Source organism: Sinocyclocheilus rhinocerous, unplaced genomic scaffold, assembly GCF_001515625.1.
Source record: "Sinocyclocheilus rhinocerous isolate Xijiao unplaced genomic scaffold, SAMN03320098_v1.1 scaffold564, whole genome shotgun sequence".
NCBI classification, from domain to species: Eukaryota; Metazoa; Chordata; class Actinopteri; order Cypriniformes; family Cyprinidae; genus Sinocyclocheilus; species Sinocyclocheilus rhinocerous.
Window position 1 is genome coordinate 98,804 of NW_015645070.1, and position 24,351 is coordinate 123,154.

General features: G+C 38.2%; 3 protein-coding genes across 3 annotated transcripts in view; 1 reads left to right on the top strand and 2 right to left on the bottom strand.

Annotated features, from left to right (window-relative positions):
* rbm25a (RNA binding motif protein 25a) overlaps positions 1 to 9,401 on the bottom strand; it is a 16,328-nt gene extending 6,927 nt beyond the window's left edge. Inside the window, exons 1-10 of the mRNA XM_016508644.1 lie at positions 9,222 to 9,401; positions 8,900 to 9,008; positions 8,765 to 8,814; positions 8,249 to 8,422; positions 7,739 to 7,796; positions 7,233 to 7,393; positions 5,923 to 6,111; positions 5,309 to 5,392; positions 1,825 to 2,078; positions 440 to 551 (exon numbers count right to left, since the gene is read on the bottom strand). Coding sequence (XP_016364130.1) covers positions 440 to 551; positions 1,825 to 2,078; positions 5,309 to 5,392; positions 5,923 to 6,111; positions 7,233 to 7,393; positions 7,739 to 7,796; positions 8,249 to 8,422; positions 8,765 to 8,814; positions 8,900 to 8,990 — 1,173 coding nt within the window. The 5' untranslated portion in view covers positions 8,991 to 9,008; positions 9,222 to 9,401. The remainder of the gene's footprint in view (positions 1 to 439; positions 552 to 1,824; positions 2,079 to 5,308; positions 5,393 to 5,922; positions 6,112 to 7,232; positions 7,394 to 7,738; positions 7,797 to 8,248; positions 8,423 to 8,764; positions 8,815 to 8,899; positions 9,009 to 9,221) is intronic.
* Positions 9,402 to 10,610: 1,209 nt separating this feature from the next.
* On the bottom strand, positions 10,611 to 14,010 carry LOC107705343 (RNA-binding protein 25-like). The gene is made up of 7 exons (XM_016508603.1): positions 13,831 to 14,010; positions 13,509 to 13,617; positions 13,374 to 13,423; positions 12,858 to 13,031; positions 12,348 to 12,405; positions 11,842 to 12,002; positions 10,611 to 10,694 (listed from the first exon to the last, which is right to left on the bottom strand). The coding sequence occupies exons 2-7, from the start codon at positions 13,597 to 13,599 to the stop codon at positions 10,611 to 10,613; spliced, it is 618 nt and encodes a 205-aa protein (XP_016364089.1). The 5' UTR covers positions 13,600 to 13,617; positions 13,831 to 14,010.
* Positions 14,011 to 15,309: 1,299 nt separating this feature from the next.
* On the top strand, positions 15,310 to 22,180 carry arg2 (arginase 2). The gene is made up of 8 exons (XM_016508646.1): positions 15,310 to 15,733; positions 15,826 to 15,898; positions 19,131 to 19,305; positions 19,797 to 19,956; positions 20,144 to 20,238; positions 20,555 to 20,659; positions 20,968 to 21,104; positions 21,190 to 22,180. Exons 1-8 carry the CDS (start codon positions 15,623 to 15,625, stop codon positions 21,375 to 21,377), a joined length of 1,044 nt encoding a protein of 347 aa, XP_016364132.1. The 5' UTR covers positions 15,310 to 15,622; the 3' UTR covers positions 21,378 to 22,180.
* The last annotated feature ends 2,171 nt before the right edge of the window (positions 22,181 to 24,351 follow it).

The following is a 24,351-nucleotide window of genomic DNA, read 5'->3' on the forward strand; positions in this document are numbered from 1 at the left end:
TGTCTTTTGACAGAACATATAGGACAATTTTTTAAATAGCGCCATAAACAAAATGTATTTCAAATTTAATTCAAGCACTTTCAAGGACCTATGTTTGTTTTCAAGTACTTTCCAGGCCTTGAATCCACATGTCTGAAATTCAAGTACTTTCAAGAAGCGTGGGAACCCTGAAGCACAGATCTGTTTGTCCTGCATTTGAGAATAAAAGAGGGCAGATGATCTAGAAGCAGGACACTACAGAGCTCCAGAGACAGAAGCAGTGCTCTGGAATGGCACAAATGTTCTCTCACCAGCCTTTCTGCACTTTTATCGACCAAAACCTCATACATTAGTTTAACATGACCATTTAGAGTAGATCAAATTTTTAAAGTGCAAATAGTGAGGAAATCCATGATGTTCCATTATAATCATCTAAAACAGTACATTTTTGATTCCAAACCTCCTGATAGGCTGCTTCTTTTTCACGTAGCTTCCTCTCCAGTTTCCGTCGTTCATACGCCTCCTCCTCATCTTCCTCACGCTCTCTTTTCTTCTCTTCTCGACTCTTCTCCCTTCAAAACACAACGCGCCCACACACAACATTTATTCTGTACATTAGAAACTAGCAATTACACTACTTACAGAAGATAAACAACACTTACAAAGGATATAGAGACAAAGATACTAGCTGAACCTTTCAGATGGTTCCAGAAATGTCTAAATATTCTACTTTAGAAGACTAAACCCCACGAAATGATATATTACAAATATTAGCTTTATCTAACACCTTTAACACCTCTTTTTCTATATTTTATAATCTTTTTATTTATTTTATGTAAAATACATTATATTAATATTTTATGATGGACTGTTTTTGTTTTATTCACTCTTTTCATTCTTAGTTTTAGTTACTTGTTACTTTTAAAATTGTCGTATTTCTTTTAATTATTTAAAAACTACAGTTTTGTGTGTTCTGCGCATTATGTCATATGAAGCAATATGTGACCCTGGACCACAAAACCAGTCTTAAGTCGCTGGCGTATATTTGTAGCAATAGCCAAAAATACATTGTATGGGTCAAAATTATCGATTTTTCTTTTATGCCAAAATCATTAGGATATCAAGTAAAGATCATGTTCCATGAAGATATTTTGTAAATTTCCTACTGCAAATATTTTAAAACTTAATTTATGATTAGTAATATGCATTGCTAAGAACTTCATTTGGACAACTTTAAAAGTGATTTTCTCAATATTTGGATTTTTTTGCACCCTCAGATTCCAGATATTCAAATAGTTGTATCTCGGCCAAATATTGTCCTATCCTAACAAACCATACATCAATGGAAAGCTTATTTATCCAGCTTTCGTGATGTATACATCTCAGTTTCGAAAAATTGACATTTAAGAAGGTTTTGTGGTCCAGGGTCTCATATGAGAAACACTACTTGAAAGGTGCTATACAAATAAAGTTATTTTCATTTGTTTTTCCCAGAAGCCTATACATTTCAAATGTGTATATAGCTGAACTTTCAGGAATACATTAGCAAGTAGTCAACTTCTTTGATATGGACAGACATGCACTAAAAGCCACAAAATAATTCTGATTCCGTGACGTCTTTTAAAATAAGATAGAACGGTTTTCGCTACAAATTAATTAGGTAATGTGAATTATTTTCAAGTGAAACAGGATCAGAATATCAAACATTTATTATCAAAATAAATAAATAAATAAAATCTTGCACATTGTCATAGTTTGCACAACTTTATTATGCAATATTCTGGTCAAAGTTTTCGGTCAGGTAAAAAATACAGATGCTTGTACAGATTCTATAGTCATACACACCTTGATCTGCTTCTGTCTTTACTGCGATCACGACTTCTCTCTTTCTCCCGCTCTTTCTCCTTCGTTCGCTCTCGTTCTCGCTCTCTCTCTCGCTCTCTCTCTCGCTCCTTTTCTCTCTCCTTCTGTCTCTCTCTCTCCCGCTCCTTCTCTCTCTCCCGATCACGTCGCTCTTTCTCTCGTTCTCTCTCTTTGTCTCTTTCTCTCCGCTCTTTCTCAATCTGCTGCCGTTCTCTCTCCTTCTCCTCCTCTAGTTTCTGCAGGGTTCCGGTGGGGAAAGAGAGATATTATTTCATGTAAGTGTGAGAACACACATATAGAAGAAGGGCAACGTTCCAGAATCTCCCTGGAAACAGAAAGAGGTTTAAATCATGAAGCCAGTGTCTCAGTATGATGAAAATCTCATGATATCAACACTTACACTCAAATAGATGCACACACAGTATTCCTCTCCCACATAAAGTTTCATCCTTCTACACATGATTTTGGAGAAACCATGAAAAAAAACATCTGAAATATTTAAAATAAAGCAAATAATAATTGGTAGGATAAAGAGGCCACACTGCACTAAAGAGGCTTTCTATATGAATGACTTGAAGAGACTACACAGTTGTCTGTGGTAGACATCTCTTTGTGTTCAGAGATGGTTTCATTGCCAGGCCTTTAAAAGAGGTAGGGTGGGTTAGTTCACATACATACAAATATACTTAAACATACTCACTACCAGAGTTGCTCTGATTCTAAAAATAAATAAATAAATCTGTAGTCTGTACCAATATGAGTAGAATATAAATTTCATTGCAACAGCAAAAACTAATATGCTTTATAAATTCACTATGTTCAAAAGTTTGGGGTTGGTGAGATTGTGTTAATGTGTTCTTTCAAAAAAATTGTATATAAGTATTTTCTGTCAAATCGATTAACCACGATTAATCGTGTTTAAATAAAAGTTTGTGTTAACACATTATGTGTGTGTACTGTGTATATTTATTTGTATATATAAATGCACACACATACATGTATATATGTAAGAAATACATGTAACATATTTATATTTATGCATAATATAAGTCATATGTATGTGCATATATTTATATATACACATTTAAATATACACAGCACACACATATATTGTGTGTACACAAACTTATTTTGGATGTGATTAATCGATTTGACAGCACTTTATATATATTAATTTGGACAGTAAAAATATGAATATAAACAAAACTTAAAAAAAGGAAAGTAGCAAACAGCAACGTTTGATTAATAATAACAACATAATGCACAGCAACAGATCTATTTGGCTACATTTACACTTCAAAAGTATTCTTTGTCCATTCCTTTAAGACAAACTGACCCTTTACATGAATACCTCTTCAAGGCCATCTTGACCAAGACGTGAACGTTCAGACACAGAAATACGAACCTGTCAGTCAGACAGTCCTCGGGTACCAAATTGACTGATACTACACTTCTTTATGTTAGTATTGAACTTGTACATCCTTACTCCAAACAAACTCTGTGTGTTTCTCTCATAATTCAATATCAGATTTTAAAGCGATGCTCATTCTTTCCAATCACTGATTTATTTTTAAATCGGTTTTGCAGAGATCCGTAATACACTGTATCATCCAAATACATTCACTTTGGCAAAATGAATGAAATCAGAGAGGTGGAATCTCACCCAAGTGTCGTCTTCTGTTGTCCCTCAGGCCTCAGTCGCCCAACAAATACAAACAAATATAAATACAGACGCTGACCATGCAGAGACAGAGACAAGTTTCAAATAGCTATGGCAATAGAAAAGATATTGTCTGCTTTACTGAATGATTGCGGAGGACAAGAACTCTCTGCTCCGAATGGTGAACGCTGACAAAAGAGAGGAAATGCAAGAAAAAACAGAGAGAAATGAGGAGCATGACCAAAAGATGTGCACAAATAAAGTGGGATTGAAAAGATGTGGAACTGATGCTGAAATTTAGTGAGCCAAAAATTTTATATGCAAAGTATATTTTTAGTGAACTTACTCAATAAACAATGACAACTAGTTGAGACAGTAGCTTTTATTTTATTATCTTTATATCTCTTATTTTGAGAGGGGGGGTCATAGATAATACCTTTTATTATTAATTTTTTCCACTTGCACATTTAAATAGTCTGTCCATGCCCATTTTCTACCCTCGCACTGACCCTTAGGGCTATTTTACTTCTGTCTCTTTTAAGTTATAGGTTTGCGGTCAGGTTCAATACAGTTTTACTTCAATAAGTCTCAATAAGCTGGCATTACATTGTTAAATGATTAGAGACCTTTTTAATCAGTCTGTTTCCATCATACAATCAAGCAGATCAAGGAAAATTTTATTCCTCATAATATGACTGCCTTAAATACACAGATAAGGGCAAATTCTATTCGGATAACATATCAGAGTTGTACTGTATTATTGTATCAAATGTGATGTAGAAAAATAAAACAAAATCAACAGCTAGAAACAGAGAGAAAGAGGGAATGGGACAAGAAAGAAATATGACTTCTTACCTGAGGAATCTTCAGCTTTGTGCGTGCTGTGAAAGGGCGCCCCCCTCAGACTGCAGTGAAAAATACTGCAGTGGTTATTCAGTACTGCATTTCTCACCAAAACCACGCTTTTACACAGAGGACTCACAAAGGTTCACTGAGCTCTGCCCACACAACAGCTTCCAAAAATATGGTTTATTGAGCAACTTCTGCTGAACGCACACACTCAGGATTACAGTTAGTCTCCTGAGGTCAATACATCAAAGTGTGTTACATTTCAGCTGGTCTTTTTAGCACTACCGCATCCTCAGAGCCACATTTCTGAGACCCAGAGCCAGTTGCACCTTTGTTGATCCTCCAGAAGGGGGCGCCCAAGATATGAAGAATAGAAAATGAAGCTCATACTTACATCCTCTATTCCAGCAACTTTTTCCAAAGCTCTGAGATTCATCTTGCTTTAGTCACCATATGACCTCTACCGTAATGGTGGGGTTTAATGAACAGATTAGCTTTAGAGGGAGGTTTACAGTTCGTTCATGCACTTTTTGTGTGGTAAATCTAGCCTGAACTGGTCCTGCCCATCTGCTGCCATTGTTGCCACTCAGAGAAACAATCTAAGAGGCTTCAGCCATCTCTTTTCTATAATCATTCTTTCAGAGAACAGCTTCTAAAGTTGTAATCTGACAAATCTTTTGCTTGGATGCTGCTAGGTGAAATAACACAACAAAAGAGGCATTATTTCTAATAAACGTGAACAATGTTGTTTCTTGGATTTAAAAAATTGCCTCATGCAGCTGTCTAAAATGGGCAGGATATCTCAAATTCCTATAGATTTATTTGTGTGAAGTTACTCTACTGAGGTGTAGTTTCAGTTATAATAATGTGAGTTTAGAGTACTCTAGATGTGGCCGTCTTCAGTCCACAGACTAGGCTAAGAAAAGGAGAGAGAGAAAAAAGAAAGTAGTGTGTTACCTTGTGTGTGTCTCTGAATTTGCTAATCTCTCTGGAAATCAGGTCTCGCTTGTCATCTTCCAGCCCCATGGCATTTATATCATCCTGGGGGGGGGAAATAGTAAAACTGATTAGACCATGTGAGCAGATAAATTAAATCTTAATAAATTACCTTTAAGAGCAATAATAAGATACATCTTACAAAGTAACAGTTACACCAAAAATAAAATATTCTGTCACCATTTATTCAGTCTTATGTTGTTCAAAACTGACTTTCATCTGTGGAACACGAAATTAGAATTTTTAATAATATATCCGTTGATGTTTTCAATACAATTACAATAAATGGAGACTTGAGCTTTCAAGCTACAAAAAATACACCATAAAATTATGACTTTACTGACTTCAATGCTATATTACTCTTCCAAAGTCATGTGAGAACTTACTGTCATATGATATCTTTTGAAAAAGCAAGCAAATAAGTAATACTGGTTTGAAACTACATGAGGAATGAGTAAATGATGACAGAGAATTCCTTTAATTAAAACTTTCTGGAAGATGTCCCAGTATTTCAGTTAAGTCATTATGACAGGGCTGCTAGGTCAGTATGGTTACCATGGTGAGAGTAAAAATACCTCCTTCTTCTCTTTACGTTTCTTGCGTTGATGGGCTTCAGCATCCTGTGAGGAGGCTGAGAGCTCGCTGGAGTATTCCCGGATCAGACTGTCTATGGCACCTTTCACCATCTGATCACGCCGCTTCATCTCCTCGTCCAGAAGCTCTACCTCCTCTTCATCTCTAGCCTCTTCTCCAGTCTGAGGAGCCTGTATAGGGAATATGTATTTGTATGTGAAAGACAATTATCATGGTTTACAAACTCCTTTTAAGCTGGGACGTTCTCTGAGACTGACATGCACCAACACACTCTTTCCATCAATGAAACGGGTAAGAAGCATTCATATGAAAGATGTGTTAATATTGATGTAGAGTACACTACCATTCAACAGTTTTGAGTTTTATGTTTTTGAAATTCTCTTATGTCTGAAAGTATCTTTTGCATAACACTTCATTTATTTAATCAAAAATACAATGAAAACAGTAATACAGTGAAATATTATTTCAATTTAAAATAACTGTTTTCTGTTTTAATATATTTTAAAAATATAATTTATTCCTGTGACGTCAGCAGCCATTACTCAAGTCTTCAGTGTCACATGATCCTTCAGACATCATTCTAATATGCTGATTTGGTGCTCAATCATGCTCGTTATTTTAATTAAAGGGGTGGTTCAGTGATTTTTTTCTAGGCTTGATTGTGTTTATGGGGTGCAGTCTAACATGTGTTAATGCTTCGTTTTTTAAAAAACGCATTATTTTTCACATAATTTACCTTTATTCCACACCGCTCGGTCCCTTCTGAGAAACATGCCGATTATTTCCTTCTTTTATGAAGCCCCTCCCTCAGAAATAGGCGATGGGCTCTGATTGGTTAGCTAGCCCAGTGTGTTGTGATTGGCTAAACTGCCTCTAGTGCGCGTCTAAATGTCCCGCCCCTCACCTCAGCGGCATGTGCTCCGGTTGTATTGAAAACAAGGCGTCGTTAATATCGCTTATCAGTTTGAGTACGATTGAGAAGCAGAGGATATTATTGAAGAGGATTGTGCAGAACCTGTGCAAGCACGGCTTTTAATGGTAGGCCTATGTTTTTTGTTTGTTGCTGTCTCATACTTTTAGATACGCTGTTATTTGTAAATGCTACTGCTTATGTTAGATTTTAATATAGGGTCTCCGTTTGCATTGATCTTTCAGCTTCGTAACTTTGCAGATATTTTTTATGCTCAAACAGCAACATTACACACTAACTAACGTTAAAAAAGTGAAATCGCAATGAACCACCCCTTTAATGTGTCCTAGCTGAATGAAAGTATACATTTTTTTGGTTTACCCCATTTCGTCTCCTCTGACTGGCCTTCCAGGTATCCAGCTGTGCTTTGGTCTTTGCATCCACCTTCACAAGTAACTTCTTATCACCCACTTGCAGCTCATGAAGCAGTCGGAGAGCTCTCAGCGTGGACTCTGGCTCTTTGTACTCACAGAAACCAAAAGCTACACATACAAACACACACATAAAAATGTATGAAGTTCACAACATTGGGTCAGACAGGGCGGACAGATGACATGAATTTAGAAAGCTGAAGGTCTGATCTTTTTAAACATATTCCTGTTTGCCTAAGACAGCCCATGTTAACAAATACTAGCACAATCCTGGATAGAGATCCTTAAAAAAAATCTAAACTGCTGGGCCTAAAGTAGTCAAAGTAGTCATGAAAATACCAAGTCTGTAAAAAAATTTCATTGCTAGAACTTACCAATAACATCTTTGTCATCTTTGTCAGACTACAAAAGACTGACACACTATGCACTGATGATTATTATAGTTTGACTTTATACCTTGCAGTTTTCCAGAAGCCCCCTGGACTCTTTTCCAGCTGAGGACTAAACCACATTTCTGCAGAAGAAAGGAAAATGTATTTTGTGACAAGCTGACAATTAAAAAATTCTGAGCTAACATAACACGGACATTCCCATGAACATCAGGTCAAATAAAGAATGTGTTAATCAACTTAAAAGGAACATTTAAATTCTGTCCTTATTTACTCACCCTCATATTGCTCAAAACTCACATGACTTTCATTTACCTTCGAAACAAAAGTGAGGATATTTTTGATGAGAGCACAATACATAGAGCACATCAATCAGCAACAAACCTCATTGGTTCTCATGTGTCAAGCAAGTAAGTTTGAACTTCCGTTTACCATTGATGTGCTCTATGACATAAGAGTGAGTAAAAGATGACAGAATTTTATTTCTGGAGAGAACTAATTCTATACAGGTAATGTGTCTAAGAGATTTAATATTACTGCGCAGATAAAAGTTGTAGAATAAATTCCAAACACTCACCGCCAATAACTGCCGCACCAACATGTCAGAGGCCTTTTCTGAGATGTTTCCCACAAACACTGTGGTGGTCAGTCCTGTGTTGTTACCTGTACCTTCCTCCGAGTCCTTGTTGCGGGTGCCAATGGAGTCCTTAGTCAGCTTCTGAACCACTGGCACTGCAGTTTGTACCAAAACCTGCAGCATATTTCAGGAACAAACAGTAAAGTACAACTGCACAGAGTATAATAAACACAACCTGTCTGACAGATCCATGCATCTGAATTTGGATGCATAACAGGCTTGCATGCATATTATTTTAAATGGTCAGGAGTAAAGCACCAGAAGATCTGGTATGGTCTCTGTATTTAGGATCTGTGTATAGCACATAGCCTACAGACATTACGCATATATGGCACATTGTAAAACCTGATTTTCTTGGAAATATTACAGGAAATTATTCTCAGGCTGGTAACAGGGTTAATATTCAAAACAAATGGAGGAAACCAAAAGAAACGTTTAAGCTGTTTCTTTACATACCGCTGGAAAAGGAGTCATCATTCCCACAGGGACTGGGATTATCGGATTTGCTGAGGAAAAATAAAAATAAACAAAGATTAAGTACTTCAGTGTCAATATATATGAATATACATATTTCTTATCTTCATGACCTACCTGTAGGAACAGTGGTGGGAAACCCAGCAAACTGTGTGGGGGAAATGCCAGGGGGCAACTGGGCTACCTGGTTCAGATGAGGGAATGACATGTCTGCTGACACACCGATCTGTCAGAGAGATTTTATGTCAGTTCCAAAGAGCGTTTGGCCATACAAAGTCATCTTAACTGTGATTTCATTCTGGGTATAATATGAATCATACGAATCAACATTCATTGCATCCACAACAAATCTCTATACTTCATTATACCCTACTTGAACTAGGAGGCCAGCTGGAAAATAAAGATGTTTCCTCTGTATTTACTATTGATTAAGACTCACCCAATTCGGTTTTAGTATTAACGCCGCTAAAAAATAAGAAGACCTCCTATCCACTACAGGAATGGATATATAACGCCACGTTCAGTAAAATATTTAATGTTTCTCTTTTGATTTGGTCATGCGTTCCTCTGATAATAAAGAGCATCCATAGAAAATCCAAAAAATATCGTCAGCGACAAGAATGGCAATTCAGCATGAAACTGCTGCTAAAGATGGGCGGGGCTTAGTGACCTAGTATGATGGAGGGTTAACAATTAGAATTCTCATGCTTTCTCAAATGTTCGCTGAGAATTTGCTCTTTATCGATTATCAAAAGTTGTAAGTGTGATAGTTCAGGTTTAAATGTTGTCAAGAACGCTGATGAAGCAGCACGTTGACGGACTTGTCACGTGGTACCTGATACTTTTCTCAGCGCAAATTAGGATTTATTCATTTTTTTATTATAGATGAAGCGGATGGTGTTTTTTCAATGTCAGATACAAAAATCGTTTAAATTAATTTGTTTATTTTAATACCGTTTTTAGATTGATAATGTGCTCAGTATAATAAAATCATCCTGAGATTTGAATGTGATCGAATTGAGAATTCGGCATTTTGAGCCAGCAAGCGCCCCCTAGAGGAATTGAACTTTTGTACATAGGAAAAAATACTAAAAACATTCCGCCCAAAGAGAAAATATTTCCGGAAATGCTTTGATATGCAGCAAACAACATCACAGTAATGCTACAGCGCCACCAAACGTCCAGCTGACTTTCTTTTTGCAGAAATAGTAAACTATTTCAAAAGCGCAATAATATCACCAAAATAATGCATTACCAAGGCAGTCTGACATAAACACAAATTCAACATGACATTAAATGCTAAATATGGCCATGTAACTCTGCCATATGATTGTGATAGCAGCGAAACCATGCAGAAAAAAAAACAAATCTCAAACAACTCGACCACCAGATGGAGCCAAAATGCAGAGAATATGGACTCCATTTACTAATCACTCTATATATGTATTCTTTATTACAGATGAGTGATTAGCTAAACTGATCAATCAATAAATCTCAATGAATTATGTATAAATATGTAGTTATGTTTATAAGTGCGTTTGCTAGTGCATATAAACACTGAAATTAGGCCAAAGTTGTCAACAACTTGCCACACCTCGTCAAACCGGTATTCCAGACATTTCTATAGAACATATATATTCAGTCAAGCAGCCATGCAATGGACACTGGATCTGTTTTGATCCACTGTATCTGTACGATGGGAATTTGTTGACGAGACATTAGTCAAGCCAAAAAAACATATGCAGTCGGCAGTGCAGAGATGGAAATTTCCAACACCACAAAAAAAAGCACCCCATCTCTCACGCCACTCATTCGCCCAAAGCCACGCTCATCGAAACAAACCCACGAAGGCGGAGCTTCTGATTGGCTGGGAGGAAGGTGTGTCATCGGGTGTGACGCAGGTTTGCCCGCTCTATGAATAGAAAAACGTGGTTCACGGCGCACTGAGCGGACGAAGCTGTCTAAACCAATTGGATGCTGGAAGATTGTTAGATTTTGGGGGGCGGTCTTGAGATTTCACCCAAAGCGTGTGGCTTTGAGCTCTACCTTCCGCTATTCACCAACTCATGAATATGAATTAAGTGGCAGATTTAAAGAAAAACGTCGTGGCAGTTCTTTGAGATTCAACAGCCAGCCAGAAGAGTAAAAGCCACATCGGGCGACAGACTATTCGTTTGCAACCTTCCGCTGCGTTTTTATATTTTATCTCAAAACTCTCCGGTTGAGTCAGCATGGCCTTGAGAGGACCACTGTCTAGATTATTGAGATTCACGTTGAGTTCCTGCCAACAGAACCGATCGCATTCTGTTGCTGTTTTGGGAGCTCCGTTTGTCTCATACTTTTAGATACGCTGTTATTTGTAAATGCTACTGCTTATGTTAGCTTTTAATATACGGTTTTATCCTGATTAAAGCTTTAATACAGTACGGCAACTGCACGCGCGTTTAACATGTTTCATGCGCATGTTTAACGCTTCTCATAGCTATGTGAAAATAAGTGTATAATTGTAACAGTTCATTGTTGGAGCGGAGCTGAATGAGAGAGAGAGAGAGAGAGAGAGCGAGAAAGAGGGAGAGAGAGAGAGATGCAGAGTGTGTGCAGAGCAGGGCGACGCGAGGAACAGTATTAAGAACCGCTGCTTTAGAACATTGATTTGGAATCTTGTGAATCCATTAGAATCGTTAGAATACAGAATCGCGATTCATATATGAATAGATTTTTACGTGCACCTCTAGTTTTCTCTTCCTCTAAAGCAGCGCAGGCCTTACCCCCTATGCTGCCTTTTCCCGAGGGTGGGGTTTATCTGGGTTTGTGATGTCACGAACCCGGGAAGTAACTCGTTGTAGTCCCTACCAGCCGTTTTTATGGCATTAAACTGCCAGAATTTTAAAAGACGATATCTCCGTTTGCATTGATCTTTCAGCTTCGTAACTTTGCAGATATTTTTTATGCTCAAACAGCAACATTACACACTAACTAACGTTAAAAAAGTGAAATCGCAATGAACCACCCCTTTAATGTGTCCTAGCTGAATGAAAGTATACATTTTTTTGGTTTACCCCATTTCGTCTCCTCTGACTGGCCTTCCAGGTATCCAGCTGTGCTTTGGTCTTTGCATCCACCTTCACAAGTAACTTCTTATCACCCACTTGCAGCTCATGAAGCAGTCGGAGAGCTCTCAGCGTGGACTCTGGCTCTTTGTACTCACAGAAACCAAAAGCTACACATACAAACACACACATAAAAATGTATGAAGTTCACAACATTGGGTCAGACAGGGCGGACAGATGACATGAATTTAGAAAGCTGAAGGTCTGATCTTTTTAAACATATTCCTGTTTGCCTAAGACAGCCCATGTTAACAAATACTAGCACAATCCTGGATAGAGATCCTTAAAAAAAATCTAAACTGCTGGGCCTAAAGTAGTCAAACTAAATTTGAAAATACCAAGTCTGTAAAAAAATTTCATTGCTAGAACTTACCAATAACATCTTTGTCAATAACGGTGGACTACAAAAGACTGACACACTATGCAGTGATGATTATTATAGTCTTTCTTTATACCTTGCAGTTTTCCAGAAGCCCCCTGGACTCTTTTCCAGCTGAGGACTAAACCACATTTCTGCAGAAGAAAGGAAAATGTATTTTGTGACAAGCTGACAATTAAAAAATTCTGAGCTAACATAACACGGACATTCCCATGAACATCAGGTCAAATAAAGAATGTGTTAATCAACTTAAAAGGAACATTTAAATTCTGTCCTTATTTACTCACCCTCATATTGCTCAAAACTCACATGACTTTCATTTACCTTCGAAACAAAAGTGAGGATATTTTTGATGAGAGCACAATACATAGAGCACATCAATCAGCAACAAACCTCATTGGTTCTCATGTGTCAAGCAAGTAAGTTTGAACTTCCGTTTACCATTGATGTGCTCTATGACATAAGAGTGAGTAAAAGATGACAGAATTTTATTTCTGGAGAGAACTAATTCTATACAGGTAATGTGTCTAAGAGATTTAATATTACTGCGCAGATAAAAGTTGTAGAATAAATTCCAAACACTCACCGCCAATAACTGCCGCACCAACATGTCAGAGGCCTTTTCTGAGATGTTTCCCACAAACACTGTGGTGGTCAGTCCTGTGTTGTTACCTGTACCTTCCTCCGAGTCCTTGTTGCGGGTGCCAATGGAGTCCTTAGTCAGCTTCTGAACCACTGGCACTGCAGTTTGTACCAAAACCTGCAGCATATTTCAGGAACAAACAGTAAAGTACAACTGCACAGAGTATAATAAACACAACCTGTCTGACAGATCCATGCATCTGAATTTGGATGCATAACAGGCTTGCATGCATATTATTTTAAATGGTCAGGAGTAAAGCACCAGAAGATCTGGTATGGTCTCTGTATTTAGGATCTGTGTATAGCACATAGCCTACAGACATTACGCATATATGGCACATTGTAAAACCTGATTTTCTTGGAAATATTACAGGAAATTATTCTCAGGCTGGTAACAGGGTTAATATTCAAAACAAATGGAGGAAACCAAAAGAAACGTTTAAGCTGTTTCTTTACATACCGCTGGAAAAGGAGTCATCATTCCCACAGGGACTGGGATTATCGGATTTGCTGAGGAAAAATAAAAATAAACAAAGATTAAGTACTTCAGTGTCAATATATATGAATATACATATTTCTTATCTTCATGACCTACCTGTAGGAACAGTGGTGGGAAACCCAGCAAACTGTGTGGGGGAAATGCCAGGGGGCAACTGGGCTACCTGGTTCAGATGAGGGAATGACATGTCTGCTGACACACCGATCTGTCAGAGAGATTTTATGTCAGTTCCAAAGAGCGTTTGGCCATACAAAGTCATCTTAACTGTGATTTCATTCTGGGTATAATATGAATCATACGAATCAACATTCATTGCATCCACAACAAATCTCTATACTTCATTATACCCTACTTGAACTAGGAGGCCAGCTGGAAAATAAAGATGTTTCCTCTGTATTTACTATTGATTAAGACTCACCCAATTCGGTTTTAGTATTAACGCCGCTAAAAAATAAGAAGACCTCCTATCCACTACAGGAATGGATATATAACGCCACGTTCAGTAAAATATTTAATGTTTCTCTTTTGATTTGGTCATGCGTTCCTCTGATAATAAAGAGCATCCATAGAAAATCCAAAAAATATCGTCAGCGACAAGAATGGCAATTCAGCATGAAACTGCTGCTAAAGATGGGCGGGGCTTAGTGACCTAGTATGATGGAGGGTTAACAATTAGAATTCTCATGCTTTCTCAAATGTTCGCTGAGAATTTGCTCTTTATCGATTATCAAAAGTTGTAAGTGTGATAGTTCAGGTTTAAATGTTGTCAAGAACGCTGATGAAGCAGCACGTTGACGGACTTGTCACGTGGTACCTGATACTTTTCTCAGCGCAAATTAGGATTTATTCATTTTTTTATTATAGATGAAGCGGATGGTGTTTTTTCAATGTCAGATACAAAAATCGTTTAAATTAATTTGTTTATTTTAATACCGTTTTTAGATTGATAATGTGCTCAGTATAATAAAATCATCCTGAGATTTGAATGTGATCGAATTGAGAATTCGGCATTTTGAGCCAGCAAGCGCCCCCTAGAGGAATTGAACTTTTGTACATAGGAAAAAATACTAAAAACATTCCGCCCAAAGAGAAAATATTTCCGGAAATGCTTTGATATGCAGCAAACAACATCACAGTAATGCTACAGCGCCACCAAACGTCCAGCTGACTTTCTTTTTGCAGAAATAGTAAACTATTTCAAAAGCGCAATAATATCACCAAAATAATGCATTACCAAGGCAGTCTGACATAAACACAAATTCAACATGACATTAAATGCTAAATATGGCCATGTAACTCTGCCATATGATTGTGATAGCAGCGAAACCATGCAGAAAAAAAAACAAATCTCAAACAACTCGACCACCAGATGGAGCCAAAATGCAGAGAATATGGACTCCATTTACTAATCACTCTATATATGTATTCTTTATTACAGATGAGTGATTAGCTAAACTGATCAATCAATAAATCTCAATGAATTATGTATAAATATGTAGTTATGTTTATAAGTGCGTTTGCTAGTGCATATAAACACTGAAATTAGGCCAAAGTTGTCAACAACTTGCCACACCTCGTCAAACCGGTATTCCAGACATTTCTATAGAACATATATATTCAGTCAAGCAGCCATGCAATGGACACTGGATCTGTTTTGATCCACTGTATCTGTACGATGGGAATTTGTTGACGAGACATTAGTCAAGCCAAAAAAACATATGCAGTCGGCAGTGCAGAGATGGAAATTTCCAACACCACAAAAAAAAGCACCCCATCTCTCACGCCACTCATTCGCCCAAAGCCACGCTCATCGAAACAAACCCACGAAGGCGGAGCTTCTGATTGGCTGGGAGGAAGGTGTGTCATCGGGTGTGACGCAGGTTTGCCCGCTCTATGAATAGAAAAACGTGGTTCACGGCGCACTGAGCGGACGAAGCTGTCTAAACCAATTGGATGCTGGAAGATTGTTAGATTTTGGGGGGCGGTCTTGAGATTTCACCCAAAGCGTGTGGCTTTGAGCTCTACCTTCCGCTATTCACCAACTCATGAATATGAATTAAGTGGCAGATTTAAAGAAAAACGTCGTGGCAGTTCTTTGAGATTCAACAGCCAGCCAGAAGAGTAAAAGCCACATCGGGCGACAGACTATTCGTTTGCAACCTTCCGCTGCGTTTTTATATTTTATCTCAAAACTCTCCGGTTGAGTCAGCATGGCCTTGAGAGGACCACTGTCTAGATTATTGAGATCCACGTTGAGTTCCTGCCAGCAGAACCGATCGCAATCTGTTGCCATTTTGGGAGCTCCGTTTTCCAAAGGACAGGTAATAAATATAGATTTATTTAATTAGAACTCACACAAACTCACCGATGTATAATTTAGTGATGTGACGGTATTTTTACGATTTTCACTCAGAAAAGGAGAGGGGTGGAACATGGACCCAAAGCCATCCGGGATGCGGGTTTGGTGGAGAGACTTTCAAATCTCGGTAAGCACATCATTAGTATCTATGTATCTCTCTAGCTAGATAGATATGGGTAGATAACGTTAGATTTATAGATTATTAAAACTCAACATACTTCGGGGGGGGATATATATATATATATATATATATATATATATATATATACAGGGCCGTGCACAGACCTTTTGAGGGGCATGTGCTGAATTTGAAAAAGGTTGAGCCCTACCTGTGCACGTGCCTGCTCTCAAGGGATAATCAAAGGGATAATTCACCTGACCGCTTAAGTAACCATTCACTTATTGCATCATTTTTCGATGCATTGAAAGTTGCATGATGACCAAGCGAGGTTGTCATCCTGCTTATTAAATAATTTTGTAAAGAAGTCATGCATGTTTGAAACAAGAAGGTAAATATATTAGACTTTAACTAAGCGTGACCATTTTCGTTTTACGGGGTGAACTATCTCTTTAAATAAATTCGTGGCGGGCGCTGGATTATCTGTTACACTGTTACATCATCCAACGGTCCAAACGTGAATGAATTGACACTTCACAATCTGTTTTATGTAGCAAATTAGCAATAATAGTTTGGCTGCCGCTGTAGTATTTTATGACTGGAATACTGTAAGTGAAAGCGTTTCGGTCAGTGACTAAGTTTTGGATGTTGTCTAGCCGCAGTGAGAGAGAAAGGGAGGGGTAGATATAATTTACAGTATGTGCGTGAGTCACTGCAGTTCCTCCACACATTCAGAGATGCTATGAGACGACCTGCCGCAGCACATAATAGGGTATTATCATTCACAATAGACTTTAGTGGGGATGGCGCAGTAGGGAACTTGCATGTAATGTAGCAAACGCATCTATTCAAAGCAGCGTTTAATTCAGGAACGATATATGGGCCCATTCGCACAGAACGCGCTTTTCCATTGTCTTTTTCTAGGTAAAAACGCGGCTTTCAACTGTTAAATAATTTGTCTCTGGAACTTAATTTGCAAGTCTTTTCCCATACCTTCATCTTGCGTTCTGTGAATTACCCTTAAACAAAAGCGTTTTATTACAGAGGTACAGCAATTAGAAGTGAAACAAAAAGTTCTAGAATTCCTCAGAAAGAGGGCGCAGAGACGTAGGCGAGACAACAGAAAGAGATTAGAGAGGGGGTCATATGTTTTATGGATTTATTAATGTTTGTGCCATTAGGATTGTAGTGAGGATAAGATTTCAGATGAGCTGACTCAGGCTGCAGACTCGTGTAAAAAAAAGATGTGGAGCGTAATACAGGCAGCTGTTGTTTTGGGTCGCTCCAGCTAGTCTGAAATGAACTTGATGGAGGTCATGGGATTTCTGTCGTAGATTAACCGCTGCCAGAGGACCCTGTAACAAAAGCGGGTGGCTTCAAATTACTGGAGAACATTCGTGGTTTTTAATTACAAGTTTCCATAATTAATTATTTCTTATGAACTAAATAAACAATGAATGTGTCATGCATTATTTTTTTCTCCCTGGAAAGAATGAGGTGGAAAGGAAAAACTTTCTCTGTCTACAGTAGTCACGACAGCAATACCAGTAAAATTTCACGATTTTTTACACATTTTCGATATACCTAAGCAAAAACTAATACTGTTTTTAAATGTTTAAAGCAAGCACTTAAGCACAGTTAAACAAAATACAAGAATCAGAACACAAAACAGTGCTTATTTCTTTCAGTTATAAACACTCATGCATTAAAGGTCATGTATGCGAAATATTCTATTCCATAAACGACTACTGTAGTTTTCCCTCAATAATATTGTTATTATTATTATACATAACCTACCGTGTTTATATTGATACACGAAAAACAGCATTTCACTTAATTTTGAAGTGTATCTGTACGTGCCATAGACTGTAAAAAAGCACGCGCGCATTCGCCACTGCTGGTACTGTAGAGAGAGTGATATCCTTACATCTTCTTAATTTTAGTATCGACTTGCTACCAAAGTATTACTTTTGAAATGTCTAACGGCTACTGCTTTTACAAATAGTAATAATTAAATAATTATATAACAGAAAAGAAGGCGTAATTCGTCTTTAAAGCCAAATGCTTCAGAGTCATGTCATTCCAGAGTTACTAGTCGGAATTTGCAAGTCACTTCGTCAGTCTCGCCTGCAGTCAGTCAGCTGTTAATCACATAAACACCGTGCTGAGCGCAGGCTTGCTTTATGTAACTCCATGTTCTCCGTGTAATGCGATAGTTCCTGCTATCTTAAGCCTGAGATTTTTTCCGTCGGCGGTTATGAACAAATGACTTATGACACAGCCTCGAAGACCCCGTTTCACCTTAGCCGTGGATGATTTTCCCTTATTATTGCTGAAAATGGGGCGCTGTGTATACACACACACACAACCTAATGATGCAATGATGATTTACTTTAACATCACTTTAGCAGGCGCTTGGCATCACGTGTTTGGAGTTGTGAAAATAACCATAGCACCGTATATGGCAAGCATTCTTGACTAAACTAGATCAGAGTTTACCTGATCCAATGCAACAAATATAGATGTCTTGCTCTCTTTACCAACTGTTGGTTGTAAATGTCTTGCATATCATGGCAAGGTGTTAAGTTATTTACACACAAAAAGAGCTGTAATTTAATATGCTCACTCTCAAAATCCAAAAAAAAAAAAAAATGGTTGAGCAAGAACTGCACATGAACCTGAAGTGTTCAAATGCAGTTAAGTCAATACAAACTTAACCCTTACCTCTGTCTTATCTTATGACGACCATCCATCATGCCTCTATCATGGCCAACTCCTTAATTCCCTCATAGTTTGCTTGTACATCTAGTATTTTAAATACACATATTAAACTTTAACTGGTCCACGGTGTTCATGTCTATTCCTGTTAAGAGGCCACTTGATGGTATGCAAGTCCATCATTGGTCATTTAAAATCTGATGAGTAATTCAACACTGTCACGAAGTCACCGCGGCTGGTCTGGTTCTGTCAACCTGGGCCCCATCAGCTGTTTAGACCTTCATCAGTGTCCACCAATGGGGGCTCCTACCTACATTTCTATATGACACTACATGGTCAGATTCATGCTGGGATTCAGTGACAGAACTGTGACCTGTCAACCAAACGGTCTTAGAAAGAATCATGTGCTTGGTCAGAGTAGGCAGAAAGTGTGGAAGCTTTAAGACCAATGTTCATTGTAATGGTCATGTGAAGAAAACCTTGACATGTCATTTGTTTACTTATATGTCCTGTCTTCTTGTAGACTACGCTGTGCATGATTTTGGAGACCTGACCTTCAAGCATCTGGAAAAAGATGAGCACTTCATGCACGTGCCATTCCCACGCACAGTTGGACGTGCCAATCAGCTGCTGTCGGGAGCTGTGAGCGGTGCGGTGGGGGCAGGACATACCTGCATCATGCTGGGGGGAGACCATAGGTACACCATTTTTTTTTCTTTATCTAAAGTCTTAAAGTTTTTTTTAATGTAAAATCTTGGGGTAAAAATACACACCTTTTATCTTGGTATATATATATATATATATATATATATATATAAATCTTTTATCTACAAAGCCTTTTATCTTGGTATAGTTATTAGTGTTTATCATGGAAAATGTCAGTGTTTATAATTAGTTACTTATTCCACTAGTCTTTCCATTTATGTCTTTTTGACACAAGCACAAATGAATGTTGTAGCACTCTGGCTAAACTGAGACCAGCTTTATCACTTTGTTTCTGAAAGGTCAAGGTTTGTCTTTAGACTCAAGAAGCTGTTTGTATTTCCAGCTAGCTTAATCTAAAAATTTTCCAATCAAAACTGGTCTGACAAATGAAAAAATTCAATGTAATCTAAATCTGTGTTGAATTTGTTCTATTAAAGGCCAAAATCATCAAACATTAACATTTGTAATGCTTTCTTCCCTGCAGCTTGGCGATTGGTTCAGTGGAAGGTCATGCTCAGCAGTGCCCTGACCTGTGTCTGATATGGGTGGACGCTCACGCAGATATCAACACTCCTCTGACTTCACCTTCTGGAAACCTCCATGGCCAGTCTGTAGCATTCTTACTCAAGGACCTGCAGAACAAGGTAATTAGCATTCATGCACAAAATTACGTCAACAGTTAAAAGAAATGTTATATCATAGAATCTCTGACATGATTCCTTTCTCAAAGGAGGTAACGCTTGTACATGAATTTTCCACTTACAAGTAATTTGGCTCCAGAAAACCATTTAGAACGTCTAAATCCATTATCTTCTGCTTTCTTACCTGCAGATGCCAGAAGTTCCTGGATTTTCCTGGATGAAGCCCTTCCTGTCTGCCAGAGATCTGGTCTACATCGGCCTCAGAGATGTGGATCCAGGCGAGCAGTAAGCACACCATGTTCTGTCATCCAGGATTTAGCACCTGTTGCCTGTTCTCTAAAGCCTATGCTACAAAATCACCAATTGTGACAATCCATAGGCTATTTATACAAGTGACATTACCTGTAACCACCAAGAGGGCACAAAATCAACTGTTTATGATTGTCAACACGAGACTGTGACTAAATCGGACATAATTCAGTGGTGAATCCACTATAATGCATAAACTATGTGTGTGTAATGCATATGTTAAGAGAAAGAGAAAACCGCATCACTAATTTATTTTACTAACCAATTTTGATTTTATTGCTCTCTCTCTCAGCATAATCCTGAAGACCTTGGGAATCCAATATTTCTCCATGCGGGATATTGACAGAATGGGCATTCAGAGGGTAATGGAGGTCACTTTGGATCACCTCTTGGCAAGGTATAGTGATATTGCGAAAAACATACACACTTATTTAACTAGTAGTGGTGCTTCTGTAAACAACTAGCAGCAAATTGCATGTTGCTGTTTATTCTCCATGTATTCCTCCTGTGTGCTATTGAACTCTGTAAATGGGGCAGTGTAGTTTTCTGGAGAGCTCACAAGCAGCCTTATTTAACCTGACTTGCGTGTTTAATGTCACCTTTAAATACAATGTAGCACTTAATCTCTGTTTAATCTGTGTACACTACATCACAATCAAGCAATTTATGTAATTTGCCACTGTTATTTTTTGTTTTTTATATCAGGAAACAAAGGCCAATCCATCTCAGCTTTGACATCGATGCATTTGACCCATCCCTGGCTCCCGCCACTGGAACTCCCGTTAATGGAGGACTGACCTATAGAGAGGGCATCTACGTAACAGAGGAGATCCATAACACAGGTACAGATCTACCATTCACATAACGGATGACTTTGAAATCAAATAAATCCTTTGATGCTAATATGTTTTGTTCCGTACTACACAGGTTTACTCTCTGTGATGGATGTGGTTGAAGTGAACCCCACACTAGGAGCGACACCTGAGGCTGTGGAGGCCACAACTAGCCTAGCCGTTGATGTCATCGCATCTGCTCTCGGTCAGACACGTGAAGGTGCACACATCGCCTTCCCAAAGATTCCAGAACCAAAAGAGGACACCGAGCTGCGGCTTTAGAGCACAAGATATTCATGGAGGACTTTGACAAACCAACCACTTTGCATTCCAAAGTCTAAAAGAACGACACTGAAGGGTTTGCAGAGACTGAGCACCAGACTAAAGATAGAATTTGAAGGTTACTGTAGTCTTGGTCAACAAAATTGTCACCTCACTGGTGAAGTGCTGCTATAAGCACATGGGTGAGATTTATTTTATTATACCTACCACTAATTTTGCTTTGGCTAAAAAAGAGCTGAGATCTGGATTCTCTATGTTTGAGGACTAATATAACAGAAACAAAAGTATTTTTTAACATTTGTCAGCTGTTAAGGGATTAGTGGGTAACCCTGATTATTCTCTGGGATTTACTGCAGGAAAAAGTGAACTAAAAGCAAATGTGCTTAACATATTTTTGCAGGCTGAGATGACTCTACTGTGGTGGACTGATTGATTTTCCTTTAATTTGGAACATGTTTGCACTTTTGGACCAGAACTGTTTTTTATTGTATTTCTATGTTTGTTTGTTTGTTTGTTTGTTTTTGTATAGTAGGACTGCTTTTAATGGCTAATTTAATCCTACAGTTTTGGTTGGGTTGAAACTGAGTGATCTTTTTTGAATAGTGCATTTGAAGTAAGTTATTTTAGTCATTTTCATATCTATTTAAATAAACCTTTGAAAAATCATGTATGAATGGATTTTGAACACCCTTTCAGATCTGAATTTACCACCAGTACCAGTATCTTCTTAGGGAAGGGTAGTTTGATTTGTCACATTTTTCTGTTTCAGTAAAAATGTTTTGTTGCAATAAACAAATGTACTGGAGACAGACTGTGACTCCTCTTTGATTCATTAGGTTGACTGATGACCACATCAAATGAAAATCTTCACGAATAATCTTAAACCTAAAATAATATTTCATTATAATCCAGAACTTCTTGTTTGTTAGTTTATATCCACTTGACAGAAACAATCTAATATTTATATGAAAATAAAAAAGATTCAATAACTGAGACATACATGGAACACGTTTCACAGACATCTGATGAACAATATCAAAAGTAGCAGTCAGTATGTGGTGTCCACCAGCTGCTTTATGTACAGTGGAGATCAAAATTAGAGAACAATTTAATAAGACTTGATTTTTTTCAGAAATAAAGTAAAGCGTAAAATTCATTCAAAATTTTAGTTGTGGCTAGTGCTACACCATGCTAGTAGAACAGTGTTTTACAAAATAACCAAGGCATTTCAACAAAAACCCTACACCACTGAGAACAGTAACCACTAGCATGAAGAAAGATTACAACTAACATTTCTGAAGGTTAGAGCAGTCAAAAATTAGGAAGTGTAGAGGCCCTTGCATTGAATGACTTCAGCACATCTGTGGCCGCAGGACATAGCTAGTTTCTCACACTGCTGGTGTGATCTTGGTCCACTCTTCTTCCAATCTCTTCCAGAGTGTGGTGACTGTAGTGGGTTTCTTAGCCATAACTTTGTCACCAGGGATTTTCAGTTGGGTATAGATCAGGACTCTGGGCTGCCCATTTCATTATTTCAAAGTTTTCAGCTTCAAAGAACTGCTTTACCCGTCTTGCTGTGTGACGGAGCACTGTCCTGCATGAAAATTGCAGGCTGATTGGGTCATGAACGCAGAGAAGGAACTGCATGTTGCCACAGGGGGTTCTGATAAACATTTGCATTCTCTCTGCCGAAATCCTGCTGCAGAAAACTGTGACAAACCGTGACACTTCCTCCTCCACCTTTCACTGACTTCTTTACACACTTTGGGTTCAGTCTTTCCCCAGTTTGACACCGAACATAATGTTTCTAATCGGACCCAAATAAATAAACTTTGGACCAAGTTCTCCTCTGTCCACACAGCATGCTGTCACTGCAGAGTGGGCTTTCAGTCCAAATTCTCTTGAGACACTGTATGCCGAGAGAGATCCTTACCCTGTTCAGCGCTGAACTGGCATGCAATTCCAGCTTTAGTGTCGAACCGATTCCCCATTGAGATTTTCCGCATTATCCTGTCCTCTCGTGCATTTGTCTTTCGTGGACTACCTGCCTTTTTGAAGGACTTAAATGAGTTAGTGACATTGTAAAGATGCAATATTTGAGAAATCAGATTTTGAATGACCAACTTTTCTTGCTATGGCTGCTATTGGCCTTCATCTGGACAATCTGCTACAGAAGGGTTTGAGTCACTTTAGAATGGCTCACCATCTTGCAAAGTCAGTAAAAACTGGAAAGTTAGGCTGCCAGTTAAATGGGGTTTGTCAGATGATTAAGGACATTTGCACAAGGTGCCAGATTAACACCAATAACTGGAAGGTATCTGAAAGTGTTCTCTAAGTTTGATGAGTGTTCTTTTTCAAATATCTCAAATACGTTTTCTATACTGTGCTTCAGAATATATTTTACTCTTGTTAGGATAACCTCCAATAAAACTAAACAGTGACCTTGTAATTTAGGAAATTGTAGGTTGTTCTCTAATGCTTATTCTCCACTGTACTACAGAACATCTCATCTTAATGGACTGAAAAAGATTTGCCCGTTCTTGCGGAGATGTTACTTCACTCTTTCACCAAGGCACTTGCAAGTTCTCGAACACATCTGGGGATACATATGGTCACATGTGGTCTGGCATTACAAGGACAACCAGCTAAGTTGTCCTAAGTTATTGGAACTGTGGCATTCATTTTCTTCTGCCTGTAAACTGTTAAGTGTCTTAAAGACTGTTCCATAGGTGCATGTGCAATAATTGTTTATGGTTCATCAAAAAAAATGTGAAAACCATAAGCTTATTTGAATTTTCATTCAGAAAAAGGGATGTTTCTTTTTTGCTGAGTTTCTAAGGACACTTATCTCCTAATAGGCCCCTAGGGATTCTGGGCCCCTTGTATAAGTCACTGCTTCAGTCTTCAGTTGAAATCGCATTCCTGGCCCCCAATACCCTAGGCCTGTAACTATGTTCCACCATTAATCCCTGCA